Raw genomic sequence first — 17,057 nt, 5'->3', positions numbered from 1 at the left:
AATCCCATCTTACGTCAAAGCAAAGGGGGAAAAACCCTCAAAAATCTTGGGCTCAATTAAATAGTAATTAAAAACGAAATATGACCTCCAATAATCCTCAAATTTCTTGGGCCAATGCCCTAAAAGTGTAGAAACAGACACAGTGAACATAACCTCCGAGAACCACTATTTAGCTGGCTGACAAGAAAACTCCGATCTGGGCGGAAATAATGGTGTTCATGGGAGCTCTGGTATCTGACAGCTAGTACTGACCTGGGTACCAGCTAGGAAGGAAGTGTTCCTCCTCCTGGGGCCACTTCTCTGCCTTCCCCGCTCTGTGCTGTGGCCCCAAAGCCTTCCGGAGGCTGATGTGCTGATGGGCCATAGTGCACGCCCCTCCCCCATGCCTCCACTGCAAGTCCCCAAGGGGAGAGGGCCTGGTTTTCCAGTCGCAGAGACCCAGTTCAAACCCCAGCTGGCACTTACTAGTTTTGAGACCTAACACTGCTGAGCCTCTGAGCCTCAGTTTATCTGCAAAAGCATACCTTTCCAACAGGGTGGCAGTAAATATTAGAGGAAACCGTACACTTACAGCACCCAACCCAGAGGCCAGCTCCATAACTTAGTTTTCTTTCCTGCTAAGAAATAGCAAACACAAGGTGTGTACAGATGAATACACCAGGGCCCTAATCAGCAGGCTCAGGAGATGGCCACAGCACTGTCAGGAGCACCAAGGGAACAACAAAAAGCAGCCATTCTCTCTGAACACAGGAAATAACTGTATCAGTCTCTGCTTTCTGACAGCAGGCAGCACTACTCCAGCTTCTCTTGTCCCAGCTTCTACACTCACATTTATTTATTTGTTTATCTACCTATTTGTTTTTCAGATTTTATTTTTAACGGGCACCTGGGTGACTCAGTCTGCCTTTGGCCCAAGGTCCTGGGATGGAGCCCTCCTTCGGGCTCCCTTCTCAGCGGGGAGCCTGCTTCTCCCTCTCCCTCTGCCGGCCACTCCCCCTGCTTGTGCGCTTGCTCTCTCTCTCTCTGTCAAGATAAATAAATAAAATCTTAAAAAAAAAATTTATTTTTAAGTAATCTCTATACCCAATGTGGGGCTCAAACTCACAACCCGGAGATCAAGAGTCACACGCTCCACCAACCAAGCCAGCCCGGAATCCTGTCTATATCCACTTTTAAGGAAGCTAAGTAAAAAGCCTCACCCTAAAAAGAGCCGGATATCAACAGTAAGAGAAAGGTTATGTTGTTTATGGTATGACCATGGAGCGAAAGACTATGCAAGCCTTTAGAACGGTGTATTATAGGAATTTTTCATGACACGGGACAATGTGGATGCTATAACATCAAATATTCTAAAGGGTTAAAAAACTGATAACATTGATAAGAAGAGGGAACTACAACAGATGTTAACAGTAGTTATCTCTGGGGTGAAATTACGTGTGGTTTAAATTCTCCTGGCTATTTTTTTTTTTTTGCATATTTTTTAGGTTGTCTGCAATGAGCATATTTTACTTTCCTAATCAGGAAAAACAATTTTTCCAAAAGTTCCTTGGTTTGCTACACATGTAATTTAAAACATGCTACTTTCAAACAAAGAATCCTGAGTGATAAGAACAGATTATCTGAACTCAGAGAAGAGCACAGTACCTTATCCATGATGAATGCAAGCTATCATCTTTCTTCCCTTTGTAAGTGAACTTTCAGTCATTTTATGACTCACCAGCACCACTACTGTGCTGGGGAGATTGGAAAAACAGAAGATGAAAGTCAAACAAATTAACCCTCCTATTAGTTTCAGCAGTGGTAAAATATTTGGTGGGAAAGGCGCCTGAAACTTTGGGGAAGTCAAGCTCAGGAAGTCCCTAGTGGTTTCAAAGGAGTAGAACCGCTCAGCATCACGAAGGATGAGGGAGGGCTGACTGCACGTAAATTTACTCTGCCTCGCCTAAAAGCATCCCGATGTCCTCCTGAGACGCTAGTTCCAATCATAACTGTGTAGTGACTCTACACGCTGTGTGGCCACAGGCCTCTTCAGAGCTGAAGGGGGAAACGGCTACATTGGTGGAGCATTTACTCTTCGGTTCCTCAGCTTATCCCAACCCCTCGCAGTGCTGGGAGGTATGTGTCACTATCTCTTTCACAAGAACCCCACATCTCAGAGGGCAGGTGCCTTAAATGAGGGCACTCAGCTAGGAAGTCAGGAGAACAGACTCCACGCCATTCTGACCCAGGGCACAGCACTTCCTACCCTGCGTGGCCTGAGGCGGGACGCTTCCATATCACACACCCCTCATTTTGCAGGAGAGCTCAGAGAAACAGGCAGAACCAGTTGCTCAAGTGAGGAGGGAGCCCAGAGTGAGGGCACATTGTGGACCACAGGAACCCAGGCCTGGGGGACAGGAGTTGAAACAGCTGCAGAGCTCTCCACACCTCCCAGCCCCGGGCTCCCGGCTCAAGGACCTCTGAGCTGGGCGAGCTGCCTCCTCCTGCACGTTCGCAAACCGTGGGCTGGATGTAACCAGGCACCGTAGAGAAGCTGTGTACAAATGTGAAAAGTCTTTTCTCTTCCCAATATTAAATAAGCACCCCCTGAACATGAGGCAGGTTCCAAAGCAGCAGAGAGGAACATTTTTAGATGTCCTGAAGCAGGTATCAGGCTTGTGGAGTGAGCACCCAGCAATGTGAATGGTGGTTAACTTCAGCTGTCCCAGAATGCAACAGGGCCTTTGACTGGGCCGTTCTGTTTCCACACTATGCTCCTGTTCACCTCCAACAACAGCTGCACATCCTCCCTGTGCTTTACTATCAGAAATCATTTAGGCTCTTGGTCTCACTGGTCACTGCAGGGCGGTCATGTCCTGTGTTCCCATTCAGGTCTTCTCACTCAGTTCAGCAGTCTGGAGAGAGTCCTGACCTAAGGCTGTGAGGCCCAACAGAGTGGCCACTGCAGTTTAAGTTTTATTTAATTTTATTAAATTTAAGTAGTCTAAGTGGCTAACTGTAGCCACTGGACAGTAGAGTTATGAACTGTTTGCAGACATACACATGAGATATTTATGAAAATGTGAGCACAGTAAACATAGTGTGTTATGACTTACTTTTCTCTCCCCACTTAATATAAGACAAATCTCGGGGCACATGGGTGGCTCAGTGGGTTAAGCCTCTGCCTTTGGCTCAGGTCATGATCTCAGGGTCCTGGGATTGAGCCCCGCATAGGGCTCTCTGCTCAGCGGGAAGCCTGCTTCCCCGGCCCCCCGCCCTGCCTGCCTCTCTGCCTACTTGTGATCTCTGTCAAATAAATAAATAAATCTTTAAAAATATATATAAGGCAAATCTCTTTCCATATTAGCAACCACACATCTGGATATTATTTTTAATGTCTGCATCTAGCCTGTCCAGGAGAGTAGCCACAAGCAGGATATAGCTATCGTGAATCTGAAATGTGGCTAGTCCCAACTGCAGTATGTTGTAATTGTACAATGCACACCAGATTTCAAAAACTTTGTAGGACATAAAGAACATAAAACATGTTAATAGTTTTTATACTGCTTTATACTGATATACAGTATATCCATTGAAATAATATTCTGGATATACTGGGTTAGGAATACATCACCTAAATTCATTTCACCTTTCCTTTTACTTTTCTAATGTGGCTACGAGAAAACTTACAATTACATGCGTGATCTGGACAGCACTGCCCTACAGCCTCCATGGCACGTAATGAACTAACTCCAGGCCTCTGCAGCCAGGGTGGGAGAACGGAGAAAATGGCAACCCAAATCAGTGTCTGGTTCAGTGACTCAGGGGAGGACCCCTAACAGCCTCGTCTAAGACCGGGCTTCGTGGAGACATCCAACAGGTCCACAGCTCTGTGGGCCCTGGTAACAGATCAGGCTGGGGATGGCTCAAAGTCCACTGGCCTACAGACCATTCTGCTGCCCTCAGCCCTATGGCCTGGAACAAGTTACTTACCCTCTCTGGACCTCATTTTCTTCCAACAGAAAAATGGAGACAATAGCTCAATCCAGAGTTGTCATGAGAATCAGGTAAGAATCTAGAAAAGTTTGAGCAATTTCTTTTTTAAAGTTAAATATACGCTCACCGAATGACTGAGCAATTCCATTCCTAGATATCTGCCCAGGAGAAATGAAATTCTGTCCACACAAAGACTGGTACCCAATGCTCATAGAAGCTCTATTCACAACAGCCCCAAAGTGGAAACAAGCCAAATGTCCACCAGCTAATGAATGCGTAACAAAAGATGAAATATTACCCGGCAATAAAAAGAAACATGCAACAACATGAAAGAATCTCAGAGCTTTACACTAAGTGAAAGAAGCCGGATGCAAACCATTATACCTTATAAGATGCCATTTATATATGACATTCTAGAAAAGGTGAAATGACGGTAATGGAAAGCCGGCCAGTAGTTGCCAGGGATCAGAGGAAGGATCCTGACTGCAAAGAGGCCTCAAGGAAGTATCTGGAGTGATGAAAATGTTACAGTGGTTACATGGGCGCCTGCATTTGTCCAACTTAGGAAGTGAGATAAGTAACATAGAGAACTTACCACAGGGCTGGGCCCTGCCCACCCGTACCAAGTGCTTAAACAATGCTAGCTGTTATCATGGCAAGTGCCACTGCCTCTTCAGTACTGCCCGAACTTTCTAGAACCAGACTCAGACTCACGATCTTCCTGGGTAAACCAGTTACTGCTCACTTACCCTGGACCGTTTCTCTATTCTTTTCTGGTGCCTTTGTTTCCCTTGTGGCCTCTACTAGCAGACTTCTCTGTTGCGTTCCTGCCTCTCTCCAGTCCTTCTCTCCCGACTGCCACTGACCTGATGTGGCCTTTCTAACCCCATCGCTTCACTACCACCTTGAACTCTCCTCTCCCCTCCCTTCACGCCTTGCACTGACCCCTACTCACCAACAGCAAAATAAGCTTCCTAAAAACCACTTCCACATGCTACATAACCTGCTCAAGTCCCTCACTACTGTTCAGATCCCTAAGCCTGGCCTCCAAGGGACCCCAGAGCTGGCCCAATCTCCCCTTCCTATCTTCTACTTCCTATCAGAATCCTCCATGACAGATCCTTTCGGAATGAACAAACAAAGGCAGGGACCGCGTGGGTCTTGCTCTGATGTGCACCCCAAGAGCGGAGCACAGTGCCAGGAACAAAGGGCATGCTCACAGCAGCATCCGCTGAATTAACTGAAGTCTGCAAATGCAACCCAGCCTCAGAGAACACAGCTAGTCATTCTTTAGTATTTTAAACTGAGATCCTTATGGGGTGGGTTAGTAACAGTTTAGAAGAGGATGAACAACTACAGTCTCAGGAAGGATTTATGTATTAAAGGTTACAAGGCTTCCGTTTACATTTCTAATTTTTAAAAAATACATCAATAAAATAATTATTTAAATATTTTCTCCCTTTGGGGCCCCTGGGCGGCTCAATTGGTTAAACATCTGCGTTCAGCTTACATCATGATCCCAGGGTCCTGGAGTCAAGTCCCTCATTGGGTTCCCTGCTCAGAGGGGAGCCTGCTTCTCCCTCTGCTACCACTCCCCTGGTTTGTGAGCTCTCTGTCTCTCTGAAAAATAAATAAAATCTTTAAAAAATATTTTTTTTTTCTCCCTTTAGCCCAGACCAGACTAAGAGCCTCCAAGTGAACTCACATGGGGCCAGTCATAGAAATCAGATGAGTGTGTTCATGGTTTATTTGGTTTATCACAGTTTGGACCACTGCATAGCTTTTCAACTCATTTTTTTGGGAAAGATTTTATTTATTTATCTGACAGAGAGAGACACAGTGAGAGAGGGAACATAAGCAGGGGGAGTGGGAGAAGAAGAGGCAGGCTTTCCGCTGAGCAAGGAGCCCGTTTCGGGGCTCGATCCCAGGACCCTGGGATCATGACCTGAGCCAAAGGCAGAAGCTTAATGAAGCACCCAGGCGCCCGCTTTTTAATTGATTTTGCTCTGCGTCATACATGGTTTCATTTATACCCATTAATGGACCATGACTAAAGACAGGCTTTTATTAGGAATGCCAATGGTAAAATATGAGTTAAGTGAGAAGTTAGTGAGAAATACGAGAAGTGAGAACCATCATAAAATTGGTAATTCTGAATAAAATCTTTAAAAAAAAAAAATTGGTAATTCTGCAAATTGTCCGAAGATGCTCATTATCAGAGCCTTAAGCTGTGTTCATCTTATCACAATTCTCACTGCCTCTTGTATTTCAAAAAACAATGTAATTCAGATCCCAAACATTAATATAATTTTTAATAATGTACTGATCTGAATAAAATTTTTTAATTCAAAATCACTTCCAGAGGGGGTTTTTTACAATTCAGTTGTACGATGAAAGGAGTCTGCAAGTTCAAAAGCCTGGGGAGTGCTGATTTAGAACTGGTTCTCTGAGAGGCTGTTAAGCGCAAAGCCCCAGGAAGGACTTGGGGGGCTGGAGCCACTCCCACTGCTGCCTCAGGGCCCCCAGGCAGGCGGGCACCGTCACCTTTGGTTCAGACATCTGCGACTTCTACCAGAAAAGAAGCTCCCTGCTTCATGCATCTTTTTATCTTAATACACCGCCCAGTGCCCAGTTCACAGGAGACTCCTCATAGGTGCTTGCTAAGGTTCCCAAACCGTAGAGGCTTTCTGACAAGGAAGAAGCTCTGTGCGTCACAGAGTGAAAGACACCCAAACCTGGAGTCTGTGCCCACAGCCTGCTTAGGAGAAAGGAAGTCAGCGGGGCTCCACAGAACAGAAGTGCACGTCTCAGGAAGCGGTGTTCTGCAGAGGTCAGCTGCCCCCCAGCCCGCCCCCTCACAAGTATCGGTTGGCACAGTCTACTTGGCAGGGGCAAGAACAGAGCACAGGGCTTTCTATTTCTCACCCCGCTACCACAGGTCAAATGTGTGTACACCGATGTTGGGGACGCACAAAAGCTTCGAGGTGAAGAGCTGAAATGGGCATTTGCCAGGCACGCCCCCCCTCCCCCTGAGGCCCGGCCTCTGGGAGCCCATCTGCCAGTTCCGTGACCGAGCCCCGTGGCCTAGCCCCGTGGCCTGCCCATTTGCCTCTTCCACCTTTTCCGCCACCTCTGAATGCCAACAGCCGGCCCTGCTGTCAGGCAGGGCCCAGAAGGGGACCCCGGGCTGCATCCCCCGAGCCTGGCTATCAAAACAGGTTCCTTCAGAGGGAAGAAGAAAAAGGCGGCAGGGGAGTTGCTCTTTGACAGGTCACTGGTCTCTTTTTTGCCATTTGGTAGTAAAGCGGTCACAGCTGACAGTGAAACAAACTTTTTTTTTTTTTTTTAAAGATTTTATTTATTTATTTGACAGACAGAGATCACAAGTAGGCAGAAAGGCAGGCAGAGAGAGAGAGGAAGGGAAGCAGGCTCCCTGCTGAGCAGAGAGCCCATGCGGGGCTCGATCCCAGGATACTGGGATCATGACCTGAGCTGAAGGCAGCGGCTTTAACCCACTGAGCCACCCAGGCACCCCGAAACAAACTTTTAAATAAATAATTCTCCTTTTTCTGCTAAACATACCTGAGCGCCCAGCAAGTACCAGTACCTGAGAAGTTAGTTACCAGTGTTCTGGCAAATACAGAGGTAATAAACTACATCAAAACAGCTGATACTTAGGTGCCGAGCTCTGCTGAGAACGTTCAGCGTGTGAGCTCAGTTAATCCTCACAGCAGCTCTAACATAATCTTATCATCTGCACTTTAAAAGAAACAGAGATTAAACCGTTTGTCCAAGGTCACTAAGGTTATTGTCCCTCTGCTCCTGCCTTACCCTTTCACGTGTGTGGGAGAGGGAGATTACAAATAGAAAACAAAGTAGTAAGAAATAACAGGTATGGAGCACCTGGATGGCATAATCCGTTAAGCACTGACTCTTGGTTTTGGCTCAGGTCATGATCTCAGGGTTGTGAGATTGAGCCCTACGTAGGGCTCAGCACTGGGTCTATTTGAGATTCTCCTTCCCTCTCCCTCACCCTCTGTCCCTCCCCTGCTCCCCCCTTGTATGCACACGCGCTCGTTCGCGCGCGCGCTCTCTCTCCCTCTCTCTCTCAAATAAATAAATAAATCTTTAAAAAGAAAGAAAGAGGGGCACCTGGGTGGTTCAGTGGGTTAAAGCCTCTGCCTTTGGCTCAGGTCATGATCCCAGAGCCCTGGGATCGAGTCCCACAACGGGCTCCCAGTTCCACGGACAGCCTGCTTCTCCCTCTGACCTTCTCCCCTCTCATGCTCTCTCTCACTGTCTCTCTCTCAAATAAATAAATAAAATCTTAAAAAAAAAAAGAAAGAAAGAAAGAACAAACAGGTATGTAAAATGCTTGCATGTTTGGAACCAATAAAGCTCAATGGGAATTTCACAGGAAAGAAAAACATATCCAGCTCTGCAGGGGCGCCTGGGTGGCTCAGTGGTTAAGCATCTGCCTTGGGTTCAGGTCATCATCCCAGGATGTGGCACAGAGCCTTGTTTCGGGCTCCCTGCTCAGTGGGGAGTCTGCTTCTTCCTCTCCCTCTGCCTCTTCCCGTTTGTGCTCTCTCTGTCTCTCTCTCAAATGAATAAATAAAATCTTTTTAAAAAAATAAAGAAAAGCATATCGAGCTTGGTAAGGTAGTTGTCCCCAGGAAGTGTTCCCTGAGTTGTAGCTCAGATAATGGCAATCATACACAAATCCATTTATTCAACAAACATGACTGAGTCTTACTATTATATGCTAGGGAATGTGCTAGTTTGAAATGGAATCAAAGTAACAATACACAGACATGAAAGGCTGGATTTGGAGTGGGGGGTAACCTCAGAGAGAAAGACATGGACAGAGGCAGAACAAGCCGCCCACAGGCACCACCCAAATGCCCCTTGCTACCTGAGTGGCGGGAAGGGGAAGAGGTGTGTCCTGCATGCTCAGAGCTCCCGGAGTCAGGCCTGCTCACCACCGCACCCCCAGCACCGACCACAGTGGCCGTCGGAGAGCCAGAGCCAGAACCCGAGAAGCAGCATGGAGTGGAGAGCAGCAGGCTGTTAGTGAATGCGGTATGCACAGGGGGACACACGGGGATGTCTGGAGCACAGCGATGTGTCAGCCAGCCCTTCCCTGTGCTCTGGGGGGACAGTGAGAGCGCTTGGTGTGGTATGAGCAGGCCGGCTTCAGGCTCCATTTCCCCCTGCAGGACTAAAGTGCACCTGTCCCCGCCCACCAGTCCCCCGTCAGGCTGGAAGGCAGGCATGCGAAACAACACTGCCTTCCCTTTGCACCTTGGAAACAGCTGTGGCATCTTAGACCCAGGTTTGTCCCTTACCAACGCTCTAGTCACTCCCTCCTCCCGCCACCCCCAAACAGCCTCTACTGAACTGTGGAGAGATGACCAGTTTCTGAGGAGCCACACAGAAGCAGTGTGGCAGCCCGGTTGAAATGTCATAAAGAGAGAGGTGGCCAGGGCGCCAACACCCTGCTGTCCCGCACAGAGTCCCCTGCCTTCCGCTGGGCTCCTGTACTAAGTCATCTCAGCAACTACGCCTCAATGCCCTCAGCAAGGTGCAACCCAGAGTAACTCCTTCCCACCGACAGGACAGAATTCATCTACTGTTCCAAAGCCACAGCTTCCTGAAAGCAGGGTTCATAGGGCAGCAAGATGAACTGTTTAGATACGAGCTACTTCTCCAACTTTGCAGTTCAAAAGACCTTCTCCAGCAGTGATTCTTAACCTAAGATTCAATGCCAAAGAGCAGGCTTCTGGCCAGGGAGGATTTGGGAAGTTATCTTAACATGTGTATGAGCATTTACAGAGAATTTGTCCCTCTGAAAAGATTGTGAAAGGAGGTAAACCCAAAGAGGTTAAGAACTTGTGCTAAGAATGTGTCTCGAGTTTAGTATCCTGCAATGTTATAAACTTCCCAGGGTGACGGCTAAAAGATATGAGGCTTCCTTTCAGGGTAATGAAATGTTCTAAAATTCATTGTGATAAATAAGAAATCTAAAAAAGTGGGGGGATGGGCAGCTGGGTGGCTCAGTTAAGCAGCCAACTCTTAATTTAGGTTCAGGTTATGATCTCAGGATCCAGGGATCGAGCCCCGCATCAGGCTCTGTGTTCAGTGGAGAGTCTGCTTGAGCATTCTCTCCCACTTCCCGCTGCCCCTCCCCCTTGCAGTTTCTCTCTCTCTCTCTCTCTCTCTCTCTCTCTCTCTCTGAAATGAATACATAAAATTTTAAGACTGATTATGGAGACAGGTATACAACTCTGTGAATACACTTATATTGACTTGTATAGTCAATGGGTAAATTGTATGGTATGTGAATTATATATAAATCTGTTACTAAGAAAAAAAAATTCTAGAAGAATCCTGTTGCAATAGGTTCCCCAAACTAATATTATACTTATAGGAATACCCTCTTACCCAACAAAAAGTAACTACTCAATTATCTGAAGACCATAGGAAAAATGTACTCTTTTAGTAAGCAGGAGGAAATGTGTGACAGCTTTTCAACTGGAAATGGCCAGACTCACCCCAAATTTGACAGTCAGCAAGATCAGCTGGAGACTAAATGGTCAATCCACATAAACTCTTCCCCTCGAGGGGTACAAGTATTTACTCCAAATACAGTGCCTGTCCCTTAGTCCTCAGTCAACATTTTCAAACTGAAAATGAAGTTCTCTGTCATCTCCTCTGAAGACAGTCATACCTTAATTTCCCCTACCATGTGCATCTTACTTGTGAAAGAAGTCACTGACAAGAATGACTTCCAGTTTTAGGGGGAAAGCAACGGAAAAAAACCTATTACCCTCCTTTCTACAACACCCCTAAGCACTCAAGCACTTCTGAGTTCCAAAACAACGTTCGAGTCCAGTTCTCCTGTCTTCAGGATGCCAAAAGCTGGAACGTAGAGGAGCCTCATTTCATGTGAAGCTGCTCAGAAATCTCTAGCAGCTTGAAAAGGAACCACTACCTGCCTCAGTAGAAAACCAGTTGGTTCTAGTAGGCCCAAATGAACCCATTTAGACCATCAATCAACAATCTATATTTTGAACAATCTTATTAAGATCACAAACTACATGGAGGCTACGTACACATGGTTGAATATTTATGATATTGCCCTGAGGAGCAAAACACGTAAGATCTTTTCTCCTAAAATAAACCTCAGTCCCAGAATCCTACGTTTCTTCCAGGTAACTACAGCCAGCTTCTTATTTATATTCCTACTACAAAAAATCTTCCTAGTGGGATAATCCTCAAAAGAAGTGATGAGGACTAAGAATCATCAGCCCCTAGGGTACCTGGGTGTCTCAGTTAAACGTCTGACTCTTGACTTTGGCTAAGGTCAGGATCTCAGGGTTGTGAAATCAGGCTCTGCACTGGGCATGAAGCCTGCTTAGGGTTCTCTCTCTCTGCTTCTGCCCCTCCCCACCTCCCCGACCTGCATGCCCTCACTCAAAAAAAAAAAAAAAAAAATCATCAGCCAGCCCCTAAATCAGTCTGCAAAAAATTGACTTCAATAGATAGGTACAGTTTAGGGGCACCTGGGTGGTTCAGTTGGTTAAGCATCTGCCTTCGGCCCGGGTCATGATCTCAGGGTCCTGGGATCAAGCAAGCCTCACATCAGGCTCCCTGCTCAGCGGGGAGCCTGATTCTCCCTCTGTGTGTGCTCTCTCATCTCTCTCTCTCACTCTCTCTCAAATAAATAAAATCTTTAAAAAAAACAAAAAAGATTTCAAGAAAACTTATTATCTTCATATAAAATGAGGAACTATCATTGGGTCTGCATTTGCCTATGCAAATATCTTCAAGGAATTTTTTTTTGTTAAAGTATTCAGTATAACTTGGAATTGTAAAGAAACTTCCAAATAGCATCCCAAAAGGAAGCCCAGAGAGATCCCGATTTTGAGCCTGGGTTGCCTAAAATGTCAGGCTCTGAAGGCAATGAGGTCTGCTAATTTGGCATCACATTTGATTGACTTATTCTGAGAACGTATGAAAAGAGTTTAAAAGACTATATAAAGGGACGCCTGGGTGGCTCAGTGGGTTAAGCCTCTGCCTTCAGCTCAGGTCATGATCCCAGGGTCCTGGGATCCAGCCCCGCATCGGGCTCTCTGCTCGGCGGGGAGCCTGCTTCCCCCTCTCTCTCTGCCTGCCTCTGCCTACTTGTGATCTCTCTCTCTCTGTCAAATAAATAAAATATAAAAAGAAAAAGACTAAAAAAAGGCCACTGATTAAAAAGCGGAGGCTCGGGCGCCTGGGTGGCTCAGGCGGTTAAAGCCTCTGCTTTCGGCTCAGGTCATGGTCCCAGGGTCCTGGGATGGAGCCCCTCATCAGGCTCTCTGCTCAGCAGGGAGCCTGCTTCCCCACCCCTCTGCCTGCCTCTCTGCCTACTTGTAATCTCTGTCAAATAAATAAATAAAAAATCTTTAAAAAATAAAATTAAATTAAAATAAGCGGAGGCTCAATAATCTGAGCCACAAAAGGAAGATCAAAACCAACTGTGTTATGACAGGTAAAGACTCTGACTGACTTGTCTACACCTCAGGAAACAGAAGACCTCAGAATCCCACAGAACAAAAGCTCAATGAAAGCAGGAGCTATCTAGCATACCACCAGATCTCCAGCATGTGTCTGGCACACAGTAGGTACACAACACATTTTTCTCAAATTAATGAGAGCTGTTGAATAAATAAACTGTGTAAGAATACAGTTTCCAAAAATCAAAGGTTCAAAGAGAGACCTATTTTCAGTAAAGATCTCAACATGGAATATAATCTTTCCAGATTTAAAAAAAAAATTGTGGGGACGCCTGGGTGGCTCAGTTGGTTAAGCAGCTGCCTTCGGCTCAGGTCATGATCCCGGCGTCCTGGGATCGAGTCCCACATCGGGCTCCTTGCTCATCAGGGAGCCTGCTTCTTCCTCTGCCTCTGCCTGCCATTCTGTCTGCCTGTGCTTGCTCTCTCTCCCTCTCTCTCTCTGACAAATAAATAAATAAAATCTTAAAAAAAAAATTAAAAAAAAATAAATAAATAAATAAAAAAAATAAAAAAAATTGTGTTATGCCTCAAATACCACTAAAATTATCTTTTGTTTCTCAAGAACAAAATGCACCAAATGCAGAGTAAATGGGCCTTGATACAGATGAGCCCCACAAGAGTATTTTAAAAGGAGCAAATGGAGATGAAGCGTTAGCACACTACAGCACACTGACCAGCAAAAACCTGATATGCATATTTGATAACAACCCTCTCCAAAACTGTCGGTTTCCTCTGGTTTCTATTTCAGCTAGGTAAGCACTTTTTCAGTCTATTGATTTTTAGAAGTTTTCCCTTTCAGGTCACCAAGAACATCTCTATTTCCCTTGTCTTCTCTTCAGTAGCCCCAACTTTCCCACAATTCACCTGTACGGCTTTTTATTCAAATTCCTTTTGTTTGGAAAATCCTTCCCTTTCCTCCCACCGGAGCTGAAAGCATCCTCCCTAACTATAGTCCCTTTGGATTTTATGGAAGTTTCATTTCCTTGCAGCAGAGGCCTGGTCTATTTCCTGAAGCCAAATTCATTGTGCTCCATAAAAGTGAAAATAAAATCATTCAAACCACCATCAGGAACAGAATCATCTACCAATCTGTACCCTCTCCGCCAGTTTCTCATGCAAATATGCCTTTCTCGCAGTGACCTTGTGTTCCCTACATCCTGGCATCTGTATTTTCCAACCCACAGAATGTTTCCCTCCCAAGTCCATAAATTTTAAATCCTATGTAACCTAAAATTTTCTGCTGTAAATTCTGTTTCCCAAAGCTAAACAACCTTGGTAAAGGGAAGGAACCATGGACAGAAATTAGCTATTTACGATAATAACACTTTACCATGTTTAACGCTTTGGATGTTATTTCACCAGGAAGTGAAGAGATGGAAGAAGAAAGAAACGCCCTTTAGGAATACTTCATAGAGACTGTTTCATCTGATCTTTGTAACAACCTTGGAAGGCAGGCAGAGCACGCATTTATTACCCTCTTTACAACATCAAAATACACATCAAAAAGTTAACCTTCTTATGACTTGTCCAACCAATGTCCACAGACTAGCACGTGTCTGCCCAAAACTGTATTAACGTCTTGCCTCTTCCAACTCAAAGGCTGTCCACTATATACTCTCTCTGTATGTTTCTATCCTACAGCCAAGGAGCAACATCCATTTTTCAGCATTTCAGAGGGAGGACTGCCCTGACTTTTGGGACACTGTCTCCCTTCAACTGACAAATAGGAAAGTCACCTTCAGTTTTCCCAATAGAAAACACTGCTCTTTTCTTCCATATGTCACCACTAACAACTACTTCTTTCCAAAATAATTTCCAACAGTTCCTGTTTTAAAGGGACTTACTCATAAGGGGCTAATAATCCAGAAAGTCTGCATCAGCATATGATTTTCTCAATAAAGTTCAGGGCTGATGCAACATTTCCCACTCTCCAATTGTACAGCTAAAATGACAAGAACATAGAACAGTCAAAAATTGCGCAAGACAATGCTACAGTTTTTTTTACTCCACCACATCTGCCTCTATGGGTCTCCTGTGAGTCACTATCTTTTGTGATCAGTCATCATTATAGTCATCCCATTCTCTACTCTAATTATTTTATTTCTTAAAGAAAAGTTCAGCAGTAGAAATGGAATCTTATTACATCTTTCACTACCTTACTGAAGCACTGACCCCCTTAACTTAGCACCTTAGATGCCACATTGTTCCAATTTTCACCACTACTGTTTTACACAAACAAAAAAGAGGCAAAGTAAGGTTGCAATTCATTTGTTTATTCATTCAACAAACACATATGAAATCCTATCAGACACCAGGATCTGGAACCCAAAATTAAGCACCTGTCCCTCCTCTCATAGCCTGGTAAAGAGGAAAACTAAAGAAGTGATTACAGAATAAACTGATCTAGGTCAAGGTGGAAGTGAGCACAGGGCTTGGGGCAGTGGCCATCATGGAATGCTTCCTGGAAGAAGTGATCTGAGTACTTATAAGCATCTCTTTACTTTCAACACAAAATAAACCTAAAAGACTCAACTCTTCTCCTCGGAAGTTTGTACGATTTACATGCCAAATGTCAAGTCAAAAATCTAATTTAATAGCAGAATTTATTCTTGACTACCTGCCCTAAATTTCAACCTTTAACACATACTCCCACAGGTATACATTACAAAGGGTAAAAACTCTGTCCAACACAGTACCTCTCCCAAGTCTGTAAAAGAGGATTAAAGATAAATGAGAAAATGAAATATATTTTTTAAATGTATAATCATCTTCCTAACTGGAAATGAACACTTTGAACAATCCAAACCCTACAAAGCACGGCTATTGGAAGAGGAAACTGAGGTTCAAAAAAGTCCCACTTTAATACAACAGAATAAAAGATCTCTTTGAAGTCACCAGAACAGCTTGAACAAAAAGAGAAACAGAAGGCTATTGTGGGGCTTTAGCCTCCAGATGATGAACCCTAAACACACTGCAATGGTAAACAAACAAGCCTCAGAGCTGGAATCTGATTTGGTGACCTGACAAAACATTACAATTTAAGGAATCTCTCTCTCCCCATTCATTATTTCCCAAACAAAGTCCTACTGGCTGACAGCTCCTGTTTTTCTGCTGGTTTCTAGGTTTATTGCTTGTAAATTATAATGCACAGTGTTCTTTAAAAAAAGGTACAGGCAAATGAAAACAATCTTGGTTTTAAAGACCCATAAAAGACAGTATATGTAACAAATGAACTCTGTCTGTGTTTACTATGAGGACCTATTACTCCTTTATGCTACTCTGGTGGATTTTAAACTCAAATGAATGCTACCACTGCCCACTAAAGAGCAGGTTAGAGGAGGGAAGGAGCACACTCATACACCTGCCTCAGCAGGACCCCAGACTGCCTCCCTCACCGCTTCCTGCGCCTAGGCCAAGCAACTGCCCACCAACTGGGGCGGCAGACACCAGCCATTTACATTCTGCTATCCCAAGAAGTAGATCTAAAGTCACACTTCGATTTGGCCGGGCACATCCACATCGCCGCCACTCAGCTACCCAGCTGAAGAGAGGAAAACTCGCGGCCCCAGAGAGAAGGCTGGCGGCGGGCAGAAGTGGAGGAGAGGGTCCCGTCTGTTCCCTTTACTCTGCCTGGCCAAGGTGGGCCCGGGAATCCTACAACTCGGAGCGGCACCACCGAGCCCTTCCTCCTGCTTGGCCCAGGGGGCTGAGATCCCCCACCCCCGGCCCCTGAAGACCTGGGCCCCGGGGCCCCTGACCCAGAGCCACTGCCACGGCACTACCCTCCCGCCCTAGGCCGCCGACCCCCGGCCCCGCTTCCCGGCCGTGAGACCCTGCCCAACCCGCGCCGGGCCGCCCGAAGCCCTCTCGCCGCCCGGGGCCGCCCCGCGCCGCCCGACCGACCGGCGGGCCGCGCACCGTGTGGGACTGCAGGCTCTGGCTCGCCTCGATGGCTGCTGTCAGCGGCACCGTGTCGTCCAGCAGCACCTTGCCGGCTGGCGGCTTCTCCATGAAGGCCATCCCCGGACGCCCGTCCGCCACCGCCTCGACACCAAGAGCAGGAACCAGGCGCGCCGACTCCCGCCGCCCGCCCGGCTCCGCCGCCGCCGCCGCCGCTGTCAACACGCGCCGCCCCACGCGCCGCCGCCACCCGCTGCGCCCGCGGGGTCCTAGCGCCGGCGCGTCTCGCCGCCCTCGCTGTCAACACTGGCCGCCCTTCCCGCCGTCGCCTCCCGCGGGGTCCTAGCGCGATACTACGGCGGACGCCGCTGCCGTGGACCCGCGTTTCCAAGCTCCTCGCAGCCGCCAGCAGACCCGGTACCCTCAGCATCCAGCCTCAGACCTACGACACTCCACCCCAAGCCACCACGTCCAGAGATCCTCAGATGCGAAGACATGGCGTCCTGAGCCCAGCGATCCAGGAAATCTCCGGCCCATAGATTGCCAAACCAAGCCTCGCAACATTGGGCTTTTCACTTTAGGCCCTCGAAACCTGTACTAACAGACTTGAGAGTTTTACAG

General features: G+C 46.5%; 1 protein-coding gene across 19 annotated transcripts in view; it reads right to left on the bottom strand.

The window, feature by feature from the left end:
- Positions 1-16,637, bottom strand: part of LOC111143864 (PX domain containing serine/threonine kinase like) — a 77,702-nt gene extending 61,065 nt beyond the window's left edge. For 9 of the 19 annotated variants that reach the window (XM_022497832.1, XM_022497835.1, XM_022497840.1 and 6 more), the window contains exon 1: positions 16,455-16,603. In XM_022497832.1, the coding sequence (XP_022353540.1) occupies positions 16,455-16,556 (102 nt within the window). In that variant the 5' untranslated portion in view covers positions 16,557-16,603. Of the gene's footprint in view, positions 1-16,454 lie in introns of all 19 variants that reach the window. The other 10 variants (XM_022497830.1, XM_022497831.1, XM_022497837.1 and 7 more) reach the window with 2 other exon arrangements.
- Between the last annotated feature and the right edge of the window lie 420 nt (positions 16,638-17,057).

This window comes from Enhydra lutris, unplaced genomic scaffold, assembly GCF_002288905.1.
Source record: "Enhydra lutris kenyoni isolate GAN:26980312 unplaced genomic scaffold, ASM228890v2 scaffoldscaffold10, whole genome shotgun sequence".
Classification (NCBI taxonomy): domain Eukaryota; kingdom Metazoa; phylum Chordata; class Mammalia; order Carnivora; family Mustelidae; genus Enhydra; species Enhydra lutris.
This window is presented reverse-complemented; position numbering and strand designations above follow the sequence as displayed.